Source organism: Petaurus breviceps, unplaced genomic scaffold (genome assembly GCF_028583685.1).
Source record: "Petaurus breviceps papuanus isolate PSGF00001 unplaced genomic scaffold, PetGlider_PUasm1.0 126, whole genome shotgun sequence".
In the NCBI taxonomy this organism is placed as follows: Eukaryota; Metazoa; Chordata; class Mammalia; order Diprotodontia; family Petauridae; genus Petaurus; species Petaurus breviceps.
Window position 1 is genome coordinate 32533617 of NW_027185655.1, and position 26100 is coordinate 32559716.

General features: G+C 40.4%; 1 protein-coding gene across 1 annotated transcript in view; it reads left to right on the forward strand.

The window, feature by feature from the left end:
* Positions 1-2143: 2143 nt before the first annotated feature.
* Positions 2144-26100, forward strand: part of LOC138166241 (rho guanine nucleotide exchange factor 38-like) — a 58370-nt gene continuing 34413 nt past the window's right edge. The window contains exon 1 of the mRNA XM_069094721.1: positions 2144-2458. Within this exon, the coding sequence (XP_068950822.1) occupies positions 2257-2458 (202 nt within the window). The 5' untranslated portion in view covers positions 2144-2256. The remainder of the gene's footprint in view (positions 2459-26100) is intronic.

A 26100-nucleotide genomic window follows, 5' to 3' on the forward strand; every position in this document is an offset into this window, starting at 1 on the left:
CTGAGGTGATGCCCATCAGATGGGGGAATGTCTGAACAAGTTAGGGCATATAAATGTTTGAAGGAATACTGTAAGAAATTATGAATCAGATAGTTTCAGAAAAACCTAGGAAATCTTACATGAACTGATGCAGAGTAAAGTGAGTCGAACCAGGAAAACATTTTTTACAATGACAACATCATAGAGACAAACAACATTGAAAGATTTAGGAATTGCGATCAACATAATGACCAACAATGATTCCAGAAACATGATTCTCACAACCCAGACACAAGTGTGTGTGGGGAGGGAGTGGAGGGGAGGTGACTACATAGAGCTGTTACTTAGTAGGCACTTAATAAATGTTTACTTGCTAATGGAGAGCTATTTTATGTTTTGCTTTATTTCATGGGCTGCCTAGGCCAAAGAATTCATGAACCATCAGCCTTCACTCCTTCCTTGAGCTCTAAAGCTATCAACTGCAACTCATTTTTTAAGCAAAAAAAGCTATTATCTAGGCAAATTTACAAAGGTGGTGATGGGAAACAAAGCTTGGCTTTGCTATAGGAGGAACAAATCTCAGAAAGTCTTTAGTGTCTCAGACTTCCCACGCAAACATTCAGACAATATATTATTCCCAGAGCTTAAATGAATTCCCCCAGAGATCTCAGCACATACATTTGAGAAAAACAACTTCAAATTAAGATGGATGAAAGATATTCAAATGAAAGGTCTACTGTCCTCAACATGCACATACCTTCCCTCCCTCCCTTCCTCTTGGGTGTCCTAGATTATTTACAGCACTGGAATCTGTGGATGTGGTCCCACTCCAAATTCCCACCCTGGCTCTGACTTTCTTCAGGTAAGCTTAGTGACTCATGCTCAATGCTGCCTGCTTTTACTTCGCAGTCTTTAAATAAAAACCTCCATGAAATCCAAGCTCTTCTGCACAGTTCTAAGGCTTATTTTGTTAACGACCTGGACCCGGAAGGGTAGGAATTAGAACTGAGAAAGGATTAACCACAGGCAAACACTACTTGCAGTCCTGAATGGGAGACTGACTTCTGAAGCCCGAAGAGACCTCCTGCTTTCTGTCTTCTCCTCCCCCCACCAGCAGTGCACGTGTGGTGCCAGGGGTCACTCTGCCCCAGAGCAAAGCAGTTCTCAGGTGCCAGTCTCTCCTCCCAATGGGACAAGTCAACCTGATCCTTAATCTATACAGTCAGGGGACAAAGAGGGAGATTCTTTCCTCCCTACATAATAATCCAGGTTAGAGTTTGTGAATTAGTCGTTTTCTGAAAATGGTCTGTTTTTAAAAAAGGATCTTTAGAAATACCTTTTGTCTTTATTTTGACTTCATCTCTCAATATGTTCTTCCTCCTCCTCTTTGAATCTCCCCTCCCCCTTTGTTGAATAAGGAATAAAAGGAAAAAAATAAATAGTTCAGGAAAATTAAGACTATCGACAGTCTAACTGTGTATACAGAGTTCTGCCCCCCAGCATTCCCCTTCCCCATCTCTTCAAGGAAGGGAGTGAAAAGCCTTCTCATTCCATTCTTCAGGACAGTCTTGGTCACTATAATTACATACTAATCACTTTCAATTTGTTGTAATGACACAAATTTCTGTTTATGTTGTGATCACGTCTATAGTTTTCCCGTTTGTTTTGTTTTGTTTTTGTTTCTAAAAAGCATTGCTCTGTGCATGTCCGAGTGGCTCCTTCACTGAGGATGATTCAGGTATGAGTTACTGCTGGATTCCCTACCAAAAGCATAACTCGAGGGTCTGAAATCCAGCTAAAAGTCACACAGATGTCCAAGTTTGCCTCCCATGCAATACTCCCCTGTACAGTAAAAGCACGCACACCGTAAGCTTCAATAAATTGCAAGTTTAAACATTAATTATCAAGCAATGCAGACACAACACAGGTCCCCCCACCCTGCATGTCCCCCACCCCCACCCCCACACACAATGACATTCTTGTTTGCTTCTGGAGCATGTGACAGGGCAGCCCCTGCTTTGCCTAGCTCTGGGCTGCAGGTCTCTCAGGTAACAGGTGGCAGGATCCCCAGTCGGGCTCTAGGTACAAAAAAGAATGACTTCATAGGGGTGGAGCTCCGGGATCCTGGAGAGGTGGCCGTCACAGCCAGGTAACCCAGAAGCAAAGTTGTCTTATTAAAAGGGGCAGATAAACTGGGAGTTTTAACCTTCGCCCCTCGGTGATTTGTCAAGCTCTCTACTTTGGGGAGTGCCTGAGGTTTACCTACGACTGGTGCAAATGGAAACCAAGAACACTTTTGGAAAAGAGAACATGGGGACTAAGAAAAAGAATTTGACCTTTCTGAGACAGAGACTCTACATGTTAGAGAGGAGGAAGACTGACACTGTTGTGGAAAGTAGTGCTGCTGTGGACCATAGTAACTCGGGCCCTTTGAGACGGAGCCAGTCTGACAGAACCGAATACAACCAGAAATTGCAAGGTATGTCCCTGGGAAAGTAGTCAATGCCTCCAAACCCCCTTGTTTCATTGCCAAGTCTGTCCCTGATAGTCTTCTGTTTTCAAATAAGGCAATGACTTGTAATTAGTAAGGTTTGAACCAGAGAGACAACATGAGTCAGAGAAGCTGGGTTCAAATCCTGCTCTGTCTCCTACTCCTTTAACCTTAAGAAAGTCTTTCCAGCCTTTCTGGGGATAAGCTTCCTAATCTGTAAAGGAGTCTCTGTGGCCAAATCAGTTTGTTTGGTTTCCAAGTTTGTCTCTTCTTTGCTTTTACTTTCAAATAAGGCAACAGTTTCTAAGTAGTAGGACTGATTCAGGAGAAGCAGTTTAGCATAGTTCAAAGTGCCCTGCTTCAAGAGTCAGAGGACCTGAGTTCAAATCATCTCATCTACCTGTATGCCTTTAGATAAGGCATCTAACCTTTCCAGGGATAAGTTTTCTAATTAGTAAAATGACAGGGTTGGATTAGATGTCTTTTAAGGTCCCTTCAAGTTCCAAATCTACCCTATGAATTAAATTAGAATTACTGGGGATTGATCAGAATGCCAACATCTACCTTTTATAGGTATTTAATGTCTACCTTCAAAAAATGAAACATAAATGTGGCTTATAAATGGTAAGTTAAGTCACAGTCTCATTCTTATTAGGTAGTTAATAAATCAATTTGGGATCTTTTTATTACTACTGACACTTTTATGTGACTCTTCTCTTTTCTCTTCTTTCAGAAATGAACAGTAAATTTCATTTTTTTAAATGAAAAATCTTACCCCCAAATCCCACAACCATAGTATAATGGCTAGAATGCTGGATTTAGAAAAAAAAATGAGTTTGACTTTTTGGATCTGAAACTTACTAGCTGTTGAAGCAAAACAAATCACTTTGACCTCATCTTTTTTTTTTTTTTTGCTTTTTGGAGGACAATTGGGGCTAAGTGACTTGCCCAAGGTCACACAGCTATTTTTTGTATTAAGTGTCTGAGGCTAGATCCAAACCCAGGTCCTCCTGACTTCAGGGCTGGTGCTCTATTCACTGCACCACCTAGCCACCCCTAAGACTTCATCTTTTTTAAGCTCCACTTTCCTCATCTGCAAAATGGGAATAATAATCCTCTTAGTATTTATAGCACAAGATTTTGATATGGATCCATTTGTTAAGAGCCTACTCTGTTCTGGGCACCCTATGAGGAGGGAAGATGGAAAGATAAAGAAAAGGGTCTCTGACCTTAGAAAAGCTGAGGATCAAATGTGAAAATGATGTTGGTGATGATGAGAGCTCATACAGAGCTTTAAGATTTTCGAAGTGCTTTGCAACGTGATTTAATTTTATCCTCACAACAATCCTGGGAAGGTTTTTAGGCGTGATTGTGACCCCTTTTTACAGATGAGGAAAATGAGGCACAGAAAGATTTTTGTGATTTTCTTTGGCTCACCTAGCCAGCAAGTGTCTGATAAGATTTGCACACATTGTCAAGTGCTTTATAAATGTCAGTTTCCTCCTCTTTATTATTATCTAAATAGCCAAGTGCGAGACACTTCATTGTGACACCCATTTAGGCAATTGTATAAAAAAAGATTGCTCTCATTCTGCCATACAGGAAAGTAGCACCAGTCTTTGGAAAATGTGGGATGTTGTAACCATGAGGTCAGCAAAATCCAGCTTAGAATGTCATTCATTTATAGTGACAGAGAGTGTCCAGATATGGCATGCATCTTCAGCAGTCAAGATGTCATTGTTTCTCTCTCCTCTGCCTCCTCCTCTTTTTTCTCCCTAAGCCTGAAGGTCCAATGACCTTTACTCCATAATAATAGCTTACTTTCTAGTCATGCTTTACCAATTACAAGACACTTGCCTGGAGAGGTAGGTACCGTAAATATCATTTATCCCACTTGTACAATTGAGAAGCATCATGGAGTAGTGGGCAAAGAACTGTCCTTGGAACCAAGAGGATCTGGGTACAAATCTCACCTCTGACGTACTGACTGTATGACCTTGGGTAGGTTGGTGCCTGACTCTCAGTGCCCAGGAAATTTTCTAAGACTAGAAAGTAGAAAAGAGAAGGTAGAGGGACTAAGGTGGCAGATAGAGATTCCTCTTCTGGGAGTTGCCTCTACCAATGAAATTACAGGTACAATCTTTTTCCTACAGAGGAAACGAAGTCTTAGCCTTGCTTTAATTGTCTAGTCAAGTCCAACTCTTTGTGACCCCATTCAGGATTTTCTTGGCAAAGATTTTAGAGTAATTTCTCATTTCCTTCCCCAGCTCATGTTGACAGATGAAGAAACTGAGGCAGTGAAAAGTGACTTATTCAGGGTCACACAGTTAGTAAGTATCTGAGGCCAGATTTTAACTCAGGAAGAAGAGTTTTCCTGACTTTAGGCTTTATCTGCCTCACTGTCCAACTTGATTACCCATTTGGTAAATTTCTGAGTTAGGAGGCAAGTTTGGGCCTTCTGACATACTCTCTCTGCCATGTCTCTTGTATCTGGCACATACTTGGCAGAATTTTAAGTATTTTCTAAAATGTTAAATTGTGTCCCAGAACTTGTCTCTCCTGCCTTTTAAACAATGTATGTTTGAGCATCTCTGAAATCAAAGTGAGTTGTCTGTCCTTCTGCACTGAACTCAGCCTCTGGTTCAGAAAAGTCCCCTTGTGAATGTTTACACTTGCCATATCTCTTTCTATGGTGAACTTTCTAGGAGTTTCTGTGCTATTGAAATATTGTGTCTTTAAAAACAATTAAATAACTGGGGAAATACAAAGGAAACAAATTTACTCAAAGTATCCTTAGCATCTCGGAATTGTGTTCAGAGAGAAAAGTCAAGTTTTATCCCTAAGGATAAGCTGAGTCAGTTTGTCATTGTTGTTGGTGTTATCATTTTTATCATTATTGAGTTTTTTGGTTTAATATGCTGGTAACACTTTTTTATTCCTTGTGAAATAAAAAAATAATTTGAAATCTACAAAAAAATGAGCAAAGCTTTTTATGTTTTTCTCTTCTGAAATGTATTTTATAGGGTAAGAATGGTGGTAACCAGACTAACGTTAATCCAAAAAGTCTGAACCTCTTATCTATTATTGACACAAATATGCCTCCTTGAAGAGCTTTTACTGTCCACTATTCTTTTGATAAAGGGGTCATTGATTAAAATTCATAGATACTGTATTTTATTGAAAATTGTGCTTGACTTGGGATCAGAGGACCTGGTAACTATTTCTGGTCCTTCTGGTCTTCTGGTTAATCTTCTGATCTCAAATCTTTCCCCATTGTAGTTCATCTCAGTTGTCAAATTGACCTTTCTAAAGTTCAGGTCTGATCATGTCATCTCCTTTAGCCAATAAACACCAGTGGCTCCCTATTATTTCCAGACTCAAATATAAAATCTCCTGTTTGACTTTTAAATTCTTCATAACTTGGCTTCTGCCTCCCTTTCCAGTCTTTACTTTACTCCCATCTGTGTCCTCTGCAATCCAGGGGCACTGACTTCCTTGGCTGTTCCTCACACCAGATAATCCATCTCCCATCTCTGTGGATTGTCCCTGGCTGTCCCCCATGCCTAAAATGCTTTTCCTGCTCATCCCTATCTCCTGGATTTCCTGACTTCCTTCAAATCCCTGCTAAAATCTGACCATCTATAAGGAGCCTTTCCTGATACCCCTGAATGCTAGTGACTTCCTTCTGTGATTATCTCCAGTTTATCCTGGATGGATCATGTTTGTATGTTTGCGAATTGCTTGTTGTCTCCCTCACTACTCCTTGGAAGGAAGGATTGTTTTTACCTTTCTTTGTATCAGGCTTAATAAAGACTTATTGATTTGATTTACTGCTTGTGTGGCATTGGGTGAGACAGGAGAACTGAAAGGTAGGCATCTTATAGGCTCCTTAGTCCAGTCCCCTCATTCTACATATGCAGAAGCTGAGACTTAGGGAAACTCACTGACTTGCTCTAAATCACACAGTCAGCATCAGCAAAATCTGGACCCAGTTCCTCTGGTTCATCCATGTCCTTTCTACCGTGGCAGTCTGCCTCTCAGACTTCCTCTCTGGTAGAATCCTCTCAGTTGAATTAGTCAACCTTCCAAGTCTAAAATCTCTATTTCTATGAAGCCACTGCACACTCCCAAATGCCCACATTTCTTCCCTCTGTGCTTGAATTGTGATTTTCTTGCTTGTTAAATCAAGGTCCTCTCTCCTTTGGATTGTCCACCAGCAAAACAGAAACTGAACATTATATTTGCTACCCATTCCTAATGTGGTTCTTGTATTGCTACAAAGAACTTCAACAACAACAACAACAAGGATTTCTGATATGTTTCCTTCTTTGACTGTGAGGAGCCTTGATCTACGCGGCTCTCCCACATTCCTAGGAGCCTCTGCCTTGAGTGCAGAATGGAACAGCTGGGAGGGGTCAATCTTTGTCAGGATCTTCACTTGCTCTTAAAAGGACCCATTTGGGACTTTAAGGTAAAGAGCAGAGTGCAGTAAAATATTTCATAATTAGGTTGGCTTCTTACAACTATAGCATGTTAAAGCAAAAAAGGAGCCTTATAGGCCAACCCACCCTTCCATTTTACAAATGAGGAAGCGGAAGCCCAATGAGGAGATGGGTCTGGTCTAGGATTACATAGCTAGGTAGTAGCAAAACCAGTATCAGAACTTAGGTTTCATGGAAGATCAGTGAATAAGCATTTATTAAGCCCCTACTATGTGTCAAGCGCTTTGCTGAGGATACCAATAGGGAAAAAAAGCAATCTCTTTCCTCAAGGAGCTTAAAATCCAATGGGAGAAGATATACAAAAGAAAACTGAAGAGGTGTGTGGGGGGTACCCTCAGTAGGAAATAAAGAGCTGGCTGTGAGCTGGAATCGGCTTTACCTGGAGGCTTTGGAAGGAGATGTTTGCTCCTCTCTCCAATTCTTCAGTCAGAGGGAAGGGCAGCAGAGGGCAGGGGGAAGAACACCAGAAACGGCATCTGTGTTTAATCATGACTATCTGACTCTAGGCAGGCCACTTCATTTCTCTGGATGTCAATTACATTAAAAATCTGTAGGTTTCCTGGATGATTCTTAAGGTTCCTTCCTTCTCCCTATTACAAGTTAAGATTTATGATTTTAGGAAGAGTGTTGGCTCTTGAATGAGAATATTTGTATTCAAAGGCTGCCTCTGCCACTTAATACCTTTCTAACACAGGGCAAAATCACTTAACCTTAGGGGAGGCTAGGTGGCACAGTGAATAGAACACCTGCCCTGTAGTCAGGAGGACCTGAGTTCAAATCCAGCCTCAGACACTTAACACTTAGTAGCCATGTGACCTTGGGTAAGTCACTTAACCCCAATTACCCTCCCAAAAAATGCAAAAAAAATATCACTCAACCTCCTATGGGGGCTGCTTCTTCTTCTGTAAAATGAAAGGACTGGGTAAGGCGATTGAACAAATGAGAGAGTGAATGAATAGCATTTAGGAAGTTTTTACTATGTCAATGTGCTAAACACCAGAGATTCCTGAACAAAATGAAGGCAGTCCCTGCCCTCAAGGCATTTATTTTCTAATAGGGAAATACCACTTGTAAGGGGAGAGATAGAAGGTTAGGGATACAATGGAGCCAGTTCATGAACTGATTGTTAAATTTTCACCACAAACATTTACACCCCAGAAATCTGCAAAGGCTACAAACAAGGGTTTGATTTGTTTTGTTCATTGTGTAGACTTAATGAAGTGATGGAGAAAATGTTAATAATGCATACCTACTATGTGCCAGGCACTGTACTAAGTGCTTTATAAATATATTGGTTGATCCTTAGAGCATCCTTGGGAAGTAGGTGCTGTTATTATTATGCCCATTTTATAGTTAAGGAAACTGAGGCAGACAGATATTAATTGACTTATTCAAGGTCACATAGCTATTAAGTGTCTGAGGCTGAATTTGAACTCTGGTCTTGTTGACTCCAGGCTCAGAGCCACCTTATAACACTTACTCTACCCTAGTTGTCCCTTGGTCCCCATCACCACAGTATCTGTCCCATTTTAGCACCTGAAGTTTGTTCCACAGTTTGCTATAGGAAGTATCTAAAAATGAAAGCACAGCAGCTGAATTACTTAAGGTCATTATCTTTGGAGAAGGATTTTTCACATGAATATGCATTTAGAATGATACATTTATATTAGGCCAATTTGCATTGGTCTTCTTGTGTTTATATGCATGTATGTGTATGTTCATTTACACAGCTAAAGAGTATGTGTATTTCCTGGGAGAAATAGTCCTGTGTATTTGAGCCCTAGTTAGATGAAGTTTATTGATTACATTTGGCAATGCTTTCTGAAAATCCCATTTTTATGCTCTCATACTGTCAGTGTCTGCGTGATCTCTCACTCTGTTGTACAGGCACATTCTGTACTACAAGCTACCCCTACTCCCATCCCCATCTCCAACTTCCCAGCTATTGCTAATTGCCTAATCATCGCATACTGGTGATTGCAGGGAACCAGAGGAAGGTGAAATATGTCACCACTAGCAGAAAATCAACTTAAAAATTTGTTCATGGTAAATAAGTATTACTGGTCTGTCATTTATTAAGTTTCTGCTATATGCCAGATAAGGTGTTAATCCTTCAGTTCAACAAATAAGACATTAAACACATCAAACCATCACTAGTTGGGTGCTTTTGGTGTGATAGGCTTTTTATTATGTGCCTATCACCATGCTATTCCTGCAAAACTGAAAATTGTCATAGTTCCTGTCCTCAAGGAGCTTACGATATAATGGTAGGAGGGAGGGAATGAGATATTTGTAAAAATAAATATGATATGTTAGAAAATGATTAACTGGGGGCGGCCAGGTGGCTCAGCGAGTAAGAGCACCGGCTCCAGTGTCGGGATGACCTGGATCAAATCCAGGCTCAGATACTCAGCACCACACCCAGAAATAATAACTGGCCGTGTAACCTTGAGCAAGTTACTTAACCCCAATTGCTTAAAAAAAAAAAAAAAGAAAATGATTAACTGTGTCAAAGAGACACGTAGAGTTTCAATGACCTAGCCATGAAGGAAGTAACCCTTAAGTCAAGCCTACAGAGAGATTTGAACAAACTATGTGACTTGAGTACCAATCCAGCTTTCTCCAGATAAAAAGTGGAATAATGTTTCATGCAGGGGTTGGATTGGATGACCTCTGAGTTTCCTTCTAACTCTGACAATCTATGATTCTATGATATATCTCTCTGTCCCTGTGGTTCAACCTTCTCCTCCTATAGAATATCCTTGGAATCTCCTCTAGTCTCTTCTCCTCCCACACTAACCCTTGGTTCTCTTTGAGGGAAAGTGCCAGATTCCAGATCACTAGGGTAGAAATCAAAACAAACAAAGTTTAGTTTGTGCTTGAGGAAATGACAACCAAGGGAGTTAATTCAAATTCACTTCTCTCTTTTCTGCATGGCTACTCATTAATCCCAGAGAAGAATCAAACCTGAAGCCTGCTCCTCCTTTCTCTGCCTCTAAAGGATTCTTTTTTAGAAGTGAGCCAATTCAAAAGCCAAAGACTTCTCTTCCTAGCCAATTTGAGTCAAAAGGCCAATTAGATACAATTGAGCTGTTCCTCCATCACAAAATGATGGCAGGGGAATTTCTTATCCTCTGTTGATCTTCCTCCTTACTTCCTCCTCCCCTTCCCTCTCTGATTTAAGCTAGAATTGGATTCTGCTTGTTTCTGGTTAAATAGGATGGTTTCTCTAAGGTTAGGAAGATATCAAGGTCAGTACCAAGAATGACCTTGTAGACAAGGTGAAGGGACAAGAGATGGTAAGGGAGGGGACTCCTGTCAACCAAAAATCAGCATAACCTTGAGGATCCTTGGCTTGAAAGAAGAACTGGGTGGAGAAACAGAGGCTGGAATTCTCCCTCTGCCAAACACAGAACAGTTGTCTAATTCTTTGCTTTCCCAGCAATTTTATCACTCATATAGGAGAGCATAAGTGAGAGGAACTATTGTTTTGGACTTTGTTTTGACTAACAAACAGATTATTGGGACAGTGAAAATGAAAGGAACCTGAGGACAAAGTAACTATGTCATATTTTAATTTCTAAGAACCAAGGGCAAGAATGCTAGACATTGAGTTGAGCAGTAATTTAGAGTCAAAGGACCTGGGTTCAAATTATACCTGTGACCTCAGGCAAGTCCTCTCTAATCTTTAAACTACTCATCTGTCAATTGAGGAGATTGTATAATGTAAATTACTGTTCCTCTAAAGTACTGCCCTTTCATATAGAATAATTTGGTGGTGAAAGTTGCAGAAAATTTACTGTTGCATAGAGAAAAATAAATTTAACTGGTAAAAAAATTGATATTGATCTTTTTAGGTGAACAGTTGGGTGCTGAAAGGAGCAGAAAAAGAACTTGTTTTAATAAAAACCACTTAAACTCCATGTATGAAGAAATACTATTTTGGGGTGGGATGTGGCAGTTTGGGGGTAGGAAATGACCTGTGGAGTAAATATAAAGGTTTAGATCACCTTATTAGGGAAGTAGGATGATTCCTCATTGATATGTGAACAGGATGGTGATTTAAAGGGAGCAGAGAAAGAACCTGTATTAGACATGTATTAAATGTAAGAGTATGAGGAAATACAGAAAGGCTTGAGGTGAACAGGCCAACTCAGAAAGTAGGTGTCCACAAGCCTCCTGTTAGACATGTAAGGCACTACAATGGGGACACACACACACACACACACACACACACACATTATGTAGCAGAATGAAAAGAACACCAGTTCTTGAATCAGAGGACCACACTTCAAATCCCACCCATGACATTACCCAAAGAACGATAATCTCTCCAGACCTCAGTTTCCTCATTTGTAAAAGTTTTCTTTCTCTTCTTCTCTCAGGAATCATCCTGCTCACTTATGAAAGAGAAAATTCCTTCATATTTTACCAGTTGATTTAATTATTTTTAATGCAAAAGTAAATTGTCCCATTTTAGGACCAAAATGCACCACAGGAAAAGGGAGTACCTTTGACCATATCTTATATCATGCAATGGCCTCATTTGAACCAGATGGTCTGGGAAGTCTAATTTCAGCTCAGAATCTATGTTACTATTACTAGATGAGGCCTAAAGTCTCTTCCAACTCAAAATTTATGAACCTGTGATCCTTTGTATTTTGCAGTGGACATGTGAGTCAGAATATAGTGGTTAGAGGCCTCCCTCTGAGACCTATTCATGTCAATCAATAAATATTTACTAAATGCTTTCTATATGTCAGGCACTATACTAACTGGTTTAAAGGTAGCAGAGAAAGAATTTTTATTAAACATGTCTAATATATCTATATGTTTATCTATCTATCTATACATATGATGGATTGAAATAAGCAAGTCATATGACAATAGGCAATTCAACCTCTCTGGCCCTCAGTTTCCTCATCTGTAAAATGGAGAAATAATATATGTGTGACATAAAAAAAGCAGATGGTTTAGAGACGTGATTCATTAACATAAGAAGCCCAAAGGAAAGAATGTTGGGTTTAGAATCAGAGACTCTGGCTCTGAAATTCCCTACCTCTCTGATTTCTGGTATTTCACTTTTTTGGGGTCCTTAGTTTCCTTGTCTATGAAGTGAAAGACTCAAGTCCTTTCCAATTTTAAATACATGATAATATGGTGTTTGATTTAATTTGGTGTACAAACATTTATTAATCACCTATTTTGCCCTGGGCATTGGAGGAAACAAAAGCACAGTTGAAAAGTCTCCCTACTTTGATCTCCTGATTTTGCAGTGACCCAGATTTGTAATGTGATAACACTTTTCTCTTCTCCAATGTTTGCCTTTCTAAGACTTTTGCCTTGGACTTCATCTTCTCTGGATCATAGATTTAGATCCGGAAGAATCCACCCTCCCACACCCCATTTTATGGATGAAGAAACAAAGACTCAGATTAAATGACTTGCCCAAGGTCGTGAAGTTAGCCAAAGTAAGAAACAAACCCAGGTTCTCTGAGTCCAGCCCTCTTTCCATAGATACAACCTTGTAGTCAACATTTTATGTTTTCCTGTCAGCAGGGTGCTACAGAGGACTGAATTGGCACACTGCATTTTAAAGTAAACGTTGCCCTCCCCCACCCCCATTCTCATGAAATAAAAGGATAAATCTACTTTAGGTTAAGATTATGGACTCAGCAATCTTACCATAATGACTTTCCCCTTTGCTCCCCACTTGTTTGACTTCCTGGAAACTAGTCTTTTCATATTTATTGTCAGCCATTTTGATCTGAATGAAGCCTAATGTAAATTGACAAACACCTGAAATCCCTATTCCCTGCGATCAGGACAATTTACTTGCAGAAGAAAAGAATGGTGTTGCAGACAGGAAACAAAGAGTTCTTTGTTTAGAAGCTGCAGTAATTAGAACCCAGAGAAATCACAACCAAGCAGTTGCTAATCACAAATGAAACATAGGAATAAAATGCTACAAGTGAAAGATTTCATCACAGATGTTTTGAAACAATTTACCTTTTTTTTCATCAAGAAATGAGAAAATAAGGAAGCTACAGGAGAAAACAAAATAGCGCTGTTTCAGCTTGGCTGCTGGGCATCTGACAAGTGTGTCTGTTTTAGGGTACCTTGAAGGGGAACAAAGGAATGAACAAATGAATGAATGAATGAATGAGTGAGTGAGTGAATGAACAAATGAATGAGTGATTGAAAACGTATTCAGAGTCTACCATGTGCTAAGCTGCTGGAGATACAAATAGAAAAGTAAAATTATCCCTGTTCTCAAGGAACTTTGTTGTTCAGTTGTGTGACTTTGTGACCTCATTTGGGGTTTTTTGGGACCAAGATACCAGAATGGTTTGCTATTTCCTCTCTCCAGGTCATTTTACAGATGAGATAGTTGAGGCAAATAGGGTTAAGTGACTTGCTGTAATGGGAATGCAAATTTGGAAGATCTTCCCTGCCCCTAGGCTAAAGTGCACCTGAAGCTTGGGGTGGGAGGCTTGTTTTTCAGTAGATACTTCTTGATTGGCCAGTGAGTCAATAAGGTTGTTACATTCTGTGAGCCAGGAGAAGGATATATAAGCCCTGATGTGTAGCTTTGTTTTGGGGCTCACTTTGAGAAGTGTTCTGTGATTTGATATGGATTCTGGGAAGCCGTTGTCCTGAGCCCCCCCGGCTTTGAAAAAACCCAGATATTGAAACCCAGATGTTGACTGGGTATGGATGTAATGGTTGGACAGTTTGAAATCTGTCTACTAGATCTGTTTCTGTCTTGATAATTCCGTCTGTGTACTTTGAAGTTCGGGGTGCTGACCTTTTCCCCTGAACAAGGTAAACGATATATGTCTGACTGATTAAAGTAAGCTTGTTAACCCATTTTGAGTTGCTTTCCTTTAACAAAGCAGATCTAAGAACCTGTGGTGGCAGCAAACCCTGAGGACACTTGGGGTGCTTGCCGCTACACTTGCCCAGGGTCACACAGCTGGTATGTGTTTGAGGTCAGACTTGAACTCAGGAACTTGAGTCTCCCTGACTCTATCTGGTCCCAGATAGATCCGGATGGTGGTCTATCTGCTTCACCCTCTTGGAGGAAGTCATCTATAATGTAGATGTAAAGGACTCATCATCCTTAGGGTGTGGCCACAAAGCAGATAGTGATGCACCTTTCTTGGGTCAATTTCATTGATACATTCATTTTCATATCTGATGTACAGCCAAGTGAAAGTCCCAAGAATTTAAATGGCGGGAATTTTTTTTTTTCTGTGTCTTTAGTTGCTGAGAGGGAGAGAAAGAAGGGGAGGAGTCTACAATACTTGGCAGAGAAAATTGCCAAGATGCGACTTGGCATCTCAAGGGTCACTGCCCTTCCTGACTGCTGTGGAGGAAGGGTCAGTGGTCTTGAGCACTTGGGGTGTCTTCTCCAAGACTATAATCCAACATCCATAATTGCAGCTATTCCCAGTGTTCTTGGGCTCAGTGTCCTGTGCTGTCTCCACCAGGATCTGAGGGGAAGTGGTGGTCTAACTCAGAGGTGTCAAGCACAAGACCACAATCCTCTTCAGGGCTGCCCAAACCAAACTGAAATGCAATTGGATATCGTTTAACAAAATAAAAAAAAATACAGTGGAACAAAGATAATGTTACTATGTGGTTTTCTAAGTCAATAGGGGATCTTTATGTATAGTTTAGTGGTCCCCATTTCTATTTGAGTTTGATACCATTGGTATCACTGGTGGCAGTGGTTCGTCTCACCTGACACATGGCACCACCTTTCTGTCCCTTGGGATGCCTTCATGCTTCCCCTAGCCTGATCTGCATGCCCAAAAAGTAAGAGTTGGTCAGTAGTTAGTGGGGATAACTACTTCTTCACAGTTGTGCTCTCGGACAATGGCTCCAGGGGCCAGGATGGAAGCAGAAGGGAGACATACTGCTATTTCCTGGACTTTAGGAGCCTGGAGGCATCCACTGTTGTGTAGAACCTGTTTTTCTGCTTCTTATTTCGAGGACACTTGGTCTTGGGAGTGAGACCTGATTCCAGCAAAGCAAGGTGGCTGTTCCCTATGGCAGGATTCCCATCTCAGCTGAGTGCTGTCCATGTCTGTAGCTGGGTCATTGCTTCTGGGAGCTGAGGAGATCCGCTGGGACTTTATCCTGCCCTTGCCAATACTTCTCATCAAAATCTTGCCTTTATCTTATTTTCATCCTGATTGGAAAGCCTTATAATCAAGGGTGGGGGGGAGCGAGAGGCACACACAGACAGAGAGGCAGAGACAGAGGCACACAGAGAGATAGAGACACACAGAGAAAGAAAGACACAGAGAAAGAAGAAAACACCAGCGATTTGTTTTTATGAAAAATTTATCTCATTTTTATTGATAACCTTTGTTTTTATATCATATTCATTTTTAATATATCCCTCTTCCTCCCCTCCCCAGCGAGTTATCCTCTGTAACAAATATTTTAAAAGAAAGAAGGGAGAGAAAGCACTATAGAAAAGCTAACCAACAATCATCAAACATTAATTTTATTCTCCTCCCTTCCCCCATTCATTGAAATAAAAAATAGAATCACACAACTCTTGTATCATATAAGCAGAGTCAAGAAAACAAAATCCCAATTGGTCATGTTTAAAAATGTGTTTCTTATTCTTCCCTATTAGCCCATGATTTCTCTGTCATCAGGTGGGCAACATTCTTCTTTATCAGTTCTTTGATTAGAGACATGCTTTGTGCTTCAAGAGACATGTACATCTTTGGATTAAGGAGTCTGATACACTTCACTTGTCATTCACATAGTCCCTCCCTACACCCCTACACATCATGGAAGAATATCTGTTTTTGTATGTGGCTCTTCTCTGATGAGCTCACTCAATTATATGACATGACCCTGGCAAAGACAAATCAATGGTGATAATCGTCCCCTGAGCAACTACTCCAAGAAAGAACTAGTTTTCTCCTCCACACAATTAAAAACCAAAACCCAAAACCCAAAACCAGATCCATGTATTCAGGGATAGAAATAGCAGCTTGCAAAATATGTGTTTAAAATTCTGTTTCATCAATCAGCATCCAGGCTTTTCATACTGCTATAACAATATTGTTACTATTCTTTAAATATTCAAACACACACTGAATATTTTAAAAATCCAGTGATGATCATTTTTCTACCATACTTTCCCCCTTTCCCCCCTATACTTTGAGTATTCTTTTCTCTGGAAAAGTAAAAATATTAAATTAAGATAGAAAACTAGATTATTTTAAATGAAGGATTCCTTTGAACATAGAAGCAGTGCATCTTGGGAAAGTAAAGGTCAGCTTTGGTTGATTGTGCTGTTCTTATAGAATGTTGCTCATTTCTCCCCCTCTTCCCATGTATGCATGTGTGAGCTAAACAAAAAAAAATTGGATGTATTTCAGTAGGAAATTTTCTTTTAAATGAGCCATTAAATCAAGCAAGAGCTTTGGTTAAGACAAACCTGTCATAAAAGCCTGAGCTGTAAATTTTTCTGCTTTATTCAGTTGTGGGGTGCTATTAAAACAGGAAAAAAAAAGATCTATGCTACAACCACAGCTTTTTCTAGGGGAGTCCATTTTATTTTAAAAATATCTTTTGTGCATGTGTCTCCCTTATCTTATATATGTGTTTCTGCCATTCTGGTAACCTTGCCTGTCCTCATATAACTCATGCTTCCAATGTTCCATTGTACTGTACATATAAATGATGTGGTTCAGTTGGCTTCAGTCATGTCTGACTCCTTATTACCCTATTTGAGATTTTCTTGGCAAAGATACTGGAATAGCTTGCTGTTTCATTCTCCAGCTCATTTTACAGATGAGGAAACTGAGTCAAACAGGGTTAAGTGACTTACCAAGGGTCACATAGCTAGGAAGTATCTGAGGCCAGATTTGAACTCAGGAAGCTGAGTCTTCCTGACTCCAGCCCCAGAACTCTATCCACTGTGCCACTTAGCTGCCCATATATAGATTATAGTATATCACTTATTCAGGTATATATGAAGGCAACACAGGGTAGTAGATGGACTGTCAGACAAGGAAGACCTCAGTGCAAATCTGGACTCTGACACTTACTGTAATGGTAATGTAACTTTGAATTTGAAGATTCCTTTGTGTTGGCAAAGGTAGAAGGTATTTAGCACTTAGTAACTAATCAAGCCTCTGTTGGGGGGAACAGAAGGTATGAACTCCTGTCTCCTGTTACTGATGTAACAGGAAGGGGCTGGCTGAAACAGGAAGCTAATGCTGTGTGTATATAAGGAAAAGCCCCAGAGAGGCACAGTCAGAATTTCTTCAGACCAGAATCTGGTGGCAGAGCAGCTACAGAAGAATGGAGAACCGAGCCAGAATTTCCTGAGAACTTTTGGTGGTAGAGCTTCTTCTGAACAGGATCCCAGGAGCCAGGAGCCAGGAGCCAGGAGCCCAGGAGCCCAGGAGCCAGGAGTCAGGAGCCTGGAGCCAGGAGCCCAGGTGACTGAGGAAGCATGACTGGGATGCTGAGACTTTGTTTGTTTGTGGCTTGGTTGAGCCTTGAATTCTCTGGAGCAGAAATGGTGAAGGATCTGACATGGACCAGACCCTGTGAACTTCAGTGTGGAGCAGGACTTGCCCAGAGAGTTGGACAAGGAACTGGAAGCTGTGTGCCATTGAACCCAGTTGCTAGTCTGGTGAATCCAGGTAGAATCTGGGACCATGGAAGGGGATCCAGGGAATCTGAGAATAAGCCCCAAGTCAAGATGAAAAGACCTCTCCCTGGGTATTGAGTTATGATGAAATTGTAGTTTACTAGTGACCTAAGGGGTGGAGGGTTTTGTGTATGATACTTAGCAATTGATTGCTAAATAAGTGACTGATTGAGTTAATCAAGTGTACCCCATGAGTGGAAGACTTTGACTATTATATGATTGTTACTGATAAGTGACTGAGTTAACTTAGTTGCCCCATGAGTGGAAGATTTTGACTATTATACTTTGAGACTATGTTGTAAATATTACATTGTGATTTTCTGTGATAAGTTGTAATATTGTAAATGCTGTACCTTGATTTTGTGTGAAAGTTTTGCTTTGATTTGTTATGGAATAGAGTGTTCACTATACTGTGTAATGAAAACCTTAAAAGCTGTTCACAGTAGCATTCTTCTGGAAAGCTTCTGTGCATGGCATTACACTTACTGGCTATGTGACTCTGGGCAAGTAACTTATCTTCTCTAGGTGCCTCAAAAAACCCCCTAGGACTTAACTACTAAGTCATAGACTGCTGCTTGTTGCCCAGTGGGGTGAAGGGAATTCCCATACTGGGAGTGCAAAATGATGACAAAATCACAGATCGTGGTTTGTTGGGTTTTTTTTTTCATATACAAAGGTAAACCAAGCTAGTTGCTTTAGAGTCAAATTAACTGCATCAGAGGAAAACCAAGCTTACTTTCCTTTGTTTTGTCCTAGGTCTAAAGAGAGAAAATATTCTCTAATTTCCTTTAAAATTTGGCTCAAAGGCCTTCTCCTACATGAGGCATTTCTTGATCACCCAATTTTTTAATACATCTTCATCCCCAAATACCTTATCTTATTATATTTATGTGTGTCTAATACACATACCTTATGATACCTTGTATTACATGTCATATATATCTTATTGATATATGCTTTATATCTTATACACATATATTCTTTATATAAATATATATTTATATGTGTATGTATATATCTTATAAATTCATCATCTCCCCTGACAAAATGACCTTCTTGAGACTGGAAACTGTTCTACTTTTGTCTTTTGCACCCGACATATAGTAGGTGTTTAATACATGCTTGCTGACTGATTACTCAGAAGAGAGTACCATAGACTCTTTCTATGTACCAGGCACTGTGCTAAGCCTACAGATACAAAAAAAAAAAAAAAAGGCAAAGCACAGTCCTGGACCTCAAGCAGCTTACAATTTAAAAGGGAAAAAACAATACCCAAAAGGGAGCTGAAAGGGGGTTTGGCCAATCTGGTGGTGAGGAAATGATGGAAAAGTCCAGAGAAGTTGGGTCTCATTCTTCCTAAGCCTCCTCTCCATCTTCCCTTTAGACATTCATCAGGACTGTCCCAGGTCTTCATCCTTGCTTGAAGCCCACTCTGCTCCCTTCCTGCTTCTCCCTGGGCAATCCAGTTCAACTCTACACAATCTCTAAGGTGGAGGAAATCCCTCTTCCCCTTGTCATATATCCCCATGCCCCCATGACTGCATATGAGCAGTCATTCCTGGTCAAATTCAAACCCTGGATTCCTCTTACCATCTACCTTCCTCACTCCCAATCACTCTGCCGAACAGAACTGGGGAAGTCACAAAATCACATTGGTGGTCTAATCCAGATTGTTGACATCTACTCTCACCTGGCCTCACCACAGTAAGCCCATCCTACTATCCCTCTGGCCTTCATTCACTATCGAGTTCACCTCTTCTCTCCTCAAGCCACCGAAGCCAGCACTTCCTCCTATCCTCTGGCTAGGTCCCTTAACCTCATACTTTGAAGGGCCATTTACCAAAAGTACCTTTTTTCTCCTATTCCACTCTCCTTATATTTTCCCAACATCATCCTCTATCATCTCCTCTTTCATTCCAGTCTTGAATGAAGTGTACTCTTAATCTTTAGAGTAGGGGGCCTGGAATCAGGAAGACTAGAGTTCAAATCTGACCTCTCACACGTGCTGTGTGACACTGGGCAAGTCACTTAACCCTGTTTGCCTCAGTTTCTTCATCTGTAAAATGAACTGGAGAAGAAAATGGCAAACCACTCTAGTATCTCTGTCAAGAAAACCCCAAATGGGGCCACAAAGTCAGACATGACTGAACAACAATGCTTAGCAGGGCCTGGCACCTAATAGATGCTTCTTGCCTGGTTGCCTTTCCTTCTGAAGCAGAAAAATACTACTCAGTTAATGGTGCTAGGCTGAGAGTCTCCTTGTCAAGAACATTTCCTTTTTCTCTAGCAATGCATTTGCTATTTTTTTTTTATAATTTCCCCTAAGAAGTGACTTCCCTCCTTATATTTCACAAGACCCTAAAAGGTATTCATGGCTCTCCTTCTTCCCAGGGACGTGTCCCTATTTAAGTTGTCAGGTGAACATTAATCAGTGTAGATATCATTCTGATAATACTATGGGAGGAGAAATAATATTGTTGTGACACCAAAGAGAACATTTTTATCATATGCATTACCTTGAAATAACATTTTTGTCAGAAGATGTGATGCAGCGTGTATGTGGTGGGGGTGTAATAGAAAGAAACAGAGCCAGAATGTATTAGTCATGTGGACTATACATGATATATTGTCAAATATCCTGTGAGGGAGATACAAGGATATAATTAAATAGGAAGGTCATTCCATCGCAAGCATAAAAATTCAACACAAAGATGTATCCCATTCTTTTGTAGACTGTATTCATGCCTTCTCCTATTTTTCTAAGTTTTTTTAGACTTTCTTACCAAATGATTTTTAAAGTGCTATAAGAACTTTTTTTTTCTGTTGAAAATATACTTACAATGCTTGCTTGTTGTTGTTTAGTTGTGTTGCATTCTTTGTGATCTTGTGGACACAAGTCAATGGCGTTTTCTTGGCAAAGATACAAGAGTGGTTTGCCATTTCCTTTTCCAGTGTGTCCCCATTTTTACAGATGAGAAACTGAGGCAAATGGGGATTAAGTGACTTGCCCAGGGTGACACAACTAGTAAGTGTCTGGAGCTGGTTTTGAACTCAGGTATTCCTGATTCCAGTCCCAGCACTCTATCCCCTGCACCACCTAGCTGTCCTTCAATGTCTGCTAATCTTCACCAAAACCTAAATATTCTTATGTTTAAAATTTTTGATTTTACTAGCTCCACAATTTAGTTGGTGAGAGGAAACTCCCTGTCCTGCTGTTCTACAGCTTAAGAGTATTTGAGAGTTAACTGTCTGGGAGCTCTGAGGGGTTGGGACTTATCCAGGGGCTTGTGACTTATCCAAGGGCTTGTATCAACCATGCCAGACAGCCTGTGAGCCAATATGGCTAGTTATTAAATTCAATGCCTCCAGTAGGAACAAGGATCTGCATAGGTCCATGAATCCTCTGTCAGAGGTCTGAGTTATTACATTCTCTAGATCCTACCAGAACCCATGGCCCATGTTGTGAAGGGGTGGGTTAAGAATGAGCTGGTATAAATGGGGATGGTTGAAATGCTACCTGTCTCAATCCCACATTATATCCAGAAGAAGGCTATGGTATTCCTGCCTGAGATTATTGTGGCTTTACCCAGATCTTCATTGAAGTTCCAGTGTCCTGGCTGCCCTAGATTGAGATCCTAGATCCCAAGTCCAGGAGAGCAAGGGTTAAATCCCTACCCTTCTTTCCCTAGAGGGAGCTGGTGACGCACTGGCTGCAATGCTGGGCTTTGAGTCAAGAAGACGGAAATTCCCATCTGGCCTCAGACACTTATTAGCTGTGTAGGCCTAGGCAAGCCAACCTTTCTCAGCCTCAATTTCTTCATTTGTAAAATGAGGGTAATAGTAGCCCTAGCTTCCTGTTGTGTGGATAAAATGAGTTAATACTTTAAAGTGCTTTGCAAACTTTAAAGTGCTATATAAAGCCTACTATTAGTAGTAATTATGATTATTACAGGTAATAATCATAATTATGATAATGATTATTATTTTCCTCGTTCTGAAGCACAAACTCAAACTAGGGAGAATTCCAGATTTCTATGCTTATCAGTGCAGGCTTAACTTGGCAGGGAGTCTCTAATAGCTTTCTTCAGGGATTTCTGTTTGGCTGTGTGCTAATTAACATTTTTATTAATGATATAAGAGGCAGCCTTGCCACAGTGGATAGAGAGCAAACCTCAAAGCTGGGGAATATGGGTTCAAGTTCCACTTCTGACATTTAGTGGTTGTGTGACCCTGGGTAAGTCACTTCTCTTATTTCTCTAGGGAACTCTCTCCCCTCTAAGACTGGTCTGACTAAATCACTGGTCAGGTGCCACCCTGCATGGGCAGAAGGAGCTTCTCTAGGCTAATGAAATCACCAGTCAGCCTCTGTCTCTATCCTCTCTATCAGCGACATGGCTAAAGGCACCAGTGGAATGCTAACAGCATTTGCAGATGACCCAAAGTGAGTAGTGATACCTAACACACTGAATAACAGAGAGAGAGGATACAAAAAAACTTGGCAGTTTAGATACAGGGGTAGAGAACCTGCAGCTTTGAGGCCACATGTGGCCCTCTAGGTCCTCAAGTGTGGCCCTTTGGCTGAATCCAAGCTTCACAGAACAAATCCCCCTAATAAAAGGCCTGGAAGAGTAAAACTGGGAACAAGGGATGGAAGTCTCAAAGATACAGATTTATGCCTGATGTCAAGAAAAACTTACCATTTCAGCTGCCCCAAAGTGAAGGGGGCTCCTCAGGAAGTAGGGCATCCCCCTTTCCCATTGGAGGTTTGCAAGTGAAAGTTGGATGACTACTTGTTGGGAAGGTTATAACTGAGGCTCTTTTACATATGAATAGACCAGATTGCTACTGAAATCTTCTCTAAACTCTGAAAAGGCCTAAGTCGGAGCCCTCAGTTTTCTCTTCTGTAAAATGAAGGCATTGGAACAGATAATTTTTAAGTGACTTGCCCAAGGTCACACAGTTAGTTTTTATGGTCGAATTTGAACTTAGGTCCTCCTGACTCCAGGGCCTGTGCTCTATTCATTGCACCACCTAGCTGCCCCTCGAATAGAAAATTTTAAAGGACCCTTTTAACCAGTTCCTTGAATTGTAATTTATAAGGAGCAAAAAATATCAATGAAAATTAAAAAGAAAAAAAAAGTAGTACTCATAGATGAAAGAGAACTCAAACCCAAATGGTCAGACCTAAGTTCTTTTTTTTCCCCCCACTTTTTGGAGGGGGGAAGGCAGGGCAGTTGGGGTTAAGTGACTTGCCCAAGGTCACATGGCAAGTTTTGTGATAAGTGTCTGAGGCTGGATTTGCACTCAGGTGCTCCTGACTCCAGGGCCAACTTCACTGTGCCACCTATTCACCCCACAGACTTAAGTTCTAGTCTGGGCTCAACAACAGAAAGGCTATGTGGCATTGTGGATAGAATGCTGGACTTGGAGTCAGGAAGACCTGAATTCAGATCATACCAGTGTATGTGCCATCAACTGTGTGACCATCTAGATGTCCCTTCTCAGCTCGGTTTGGGTTTTTGCATTTCTAAAATAAACAAGCTGGACTCATTGGTTTCTGATGTCTCTCAGTTACATGATCCAATGTACTATCACGCTCTATGAATGAGGCAAGTAATTTTGCTCCCATAGGCCCTCCTTTCCTCATTTTTAGGATGAGTGAATTGGGCCAGATGGTCTTGAAGGCTCCTTAAAATTCTAATAGTCAAGACAGAGGCATCAAACATGTAACCCATAACACTCCACGGTACTGGTCAAATTGAATTAAAATGTGATCAGGAAATATTTTTTAAAATAAATAAATAAATATACAATAGGACACAGATAATATTAATTTGTGATTTTCTAAGTCAATATATGGCTTGCAGGATCATTATGTACAGTTTGTTGTTTTGTTGAGTTTGAGTTTGAAGCATCCAAATCTTCATGACTCCATTTGGGGTTTTCTTGGCAGAGATACTACAGTGGTTTGCCATTTCCTTCTCCAATTTATTTTATAGATGAAGATACTGAGGCAAACAAGGTGAAGCGACTTGTCCACAGTCACACAGCTAGTGTCTGAGGCCAGGAAGAAATTATCCTGACACTAGGCTCTATCCACTGGACCGCCTAGCTTCCCATGGAAGCTTTAGTGGCCAACATTTCTACTTGAGTCTGACACCACTAATCTAGGATATCTTTAAACGCTATTCCATATAATCACTATTTTAACCCATTTATATATGATGTAGAGACAGAAGGTCCAAGAATTAAAGTGATTTGCCCAGGGTCCTACACGTAGTCAATGTCAATTTGAACTCAGGATCAAACCAGCCTACAAAACAGACATGCCCCCTGCTTCTCTAGTATAAGATTTAAACTTCTGTAACCCAATCTGGCGCATGCACAGACCCTATCAATTTGCTCCAAAAGTGTGATTTTTCCATGGGAAGGAACTGGGAAGCTCCCTTTGTGGTGATGTCTAAGAGAACTGCCTTGGACAGACCGTAGAGGATGTGTAGACTTCCTTCAGCTAACCACAGCGGAGGAGACTTCTGGCTCCAGGAGCTTTCTTTCTTTCTTCTTTAAAATAATATTTTATTTTTTCTCTAGTTAAATGTTAAAACAATTTTTAAAATCCATTTTTTTAAAGTTTTTAATTCCAAATGCTATCCCTTCCTCCCTCCCCTTCCCGTCCCTGAGGGGGCCATCTCCAGTCATCCTGATCTATATCTTCCCACTGGACCCTGATGACTCCAGAGGAGAAAGTGAGGCTGGTGACTTTGCACAGGTCCTGCCTCACTTACACCCAATTCACTTGCAAGTCATGGCATCACATTCCTTATGTCATGGCCCTCTTTTAGAAGGACAAACAACAAAAACAATCCATGTAAATCACTTTTTTTCTTAAAGCGGTCAATTTTTTTTTCTCCTACTGAATATTTAAAATCTATTTTCAACATTGTAGAATGGAACAATTTTTGAACAGTACACTTCCCTCACTATGTGTCACAAGTTTTGTGCTGTGTAAATATTGACCAAAGTTCTTCCCTTCTCCTCCTGGGGACTTGGATCCAGCTGCAGGAATTCAATATATACTCAATTATTCATGGGAATATTCATGGGGGAGAGGGAGAGCAGGGAGAACTAAAATCTACAGACGATTCAAAGTCTCAAAAATCACTTGGATTTCACTTGCTCAGTAGCAAAGTTGAAGGTAAGGAACAGTAAAATAAATGAACAAAAAAAAGAATGAATGAATGGATAAAAAACCTAGAGTCATGCAAATAAACAAGAAAGAAGGCAAATCAAAGAGGCTGAATGATCTTCTGTAAGGAAAAGTCAATCTCTGAATAACTGGAGCTTGTTTCAAATTAATTTTCTATTAATTGATAGAATTAATAAATAAATAATAAAATTTATGATTGATTTCTGTGCAAAAGCACAAAATAAGACGTGACCCAGAAGAACCGAGGCCACAGTCCCAAAACCAGTTGGGCTGGAAGAGAATGTTTTTGAAGGAGAGGATAATGTGGAGAGTCTTCAATGCCAGTATAAGGTGTCTGTATTTAACCCAAAGGCAATAGGGAGCCACTGCCTGTTTTTGAGCAGGGGAGTGAAATGATCAGAGTTGTGTTTTGAGATTATTTTGGTGGCTTCATGAAGGATGACTTGGAGGAGAAAGTGGAAGGGAGAGACTAGAAGCTGTGTGACCATCTTCCCAAACTGTTTTCCAAAGTGATGCATGTGTATTAGACAATGGTAGGGTTTGCAGGTAGAAAGGGAGAGAGATCTCCAAGATCTCCAGTACTATATGGTGGCTGCAGATTTTGCTCTTGACTTTGCCCAGGCAACTCAGAAATGCAAGATTGAGAAAAAGACTAAATGAAAGAAACGGGAGGGATCAACACAAACCCATTACCAAAACGATGTGATGAAAAAAGCACTGACCTTCGACTTCCCTCAGAGGGCCTGGGTTCCAATTTTACCTCTGACACTCCTTTGAGACACTAGGCAACTCACCTGACTTTCAATGTTCCTTAAACCTCTCCTTTCTTTCCTGTACCATTAGAAATCAGTCTGCTTTTTCCTATTTCTTTGAACCTTTACAGTTTGACTTTTGTTTCTAAATTTGGGAGATAGGATACAAAGATCATGAGATAGTAAGAATCATAGACTTATTTTATGAAAAGAATTCAGAGGTCATCTTCATTTAATAGATGAGGAAACTGAGTCCTGGAGAGGTTAAGTGAACTTGCTTGAGATCATATGAATATTAAGTGAAAAGGGTAGGAAAGAAAGAAGGAAAGAAAGAAAGAGAGAAAGAGAGAAAGAAAGAAAGAAAGAAAGAAAGAAAGAAAGAAAGAAAGAAAGAAAGAAAGAAAGAAAGAAAGAAAGAAAGGGAGGGAAGAAGGTAGGGAAGAAGGAAGGAAGGAAGGAAGGAAGGAAGGAAGGAA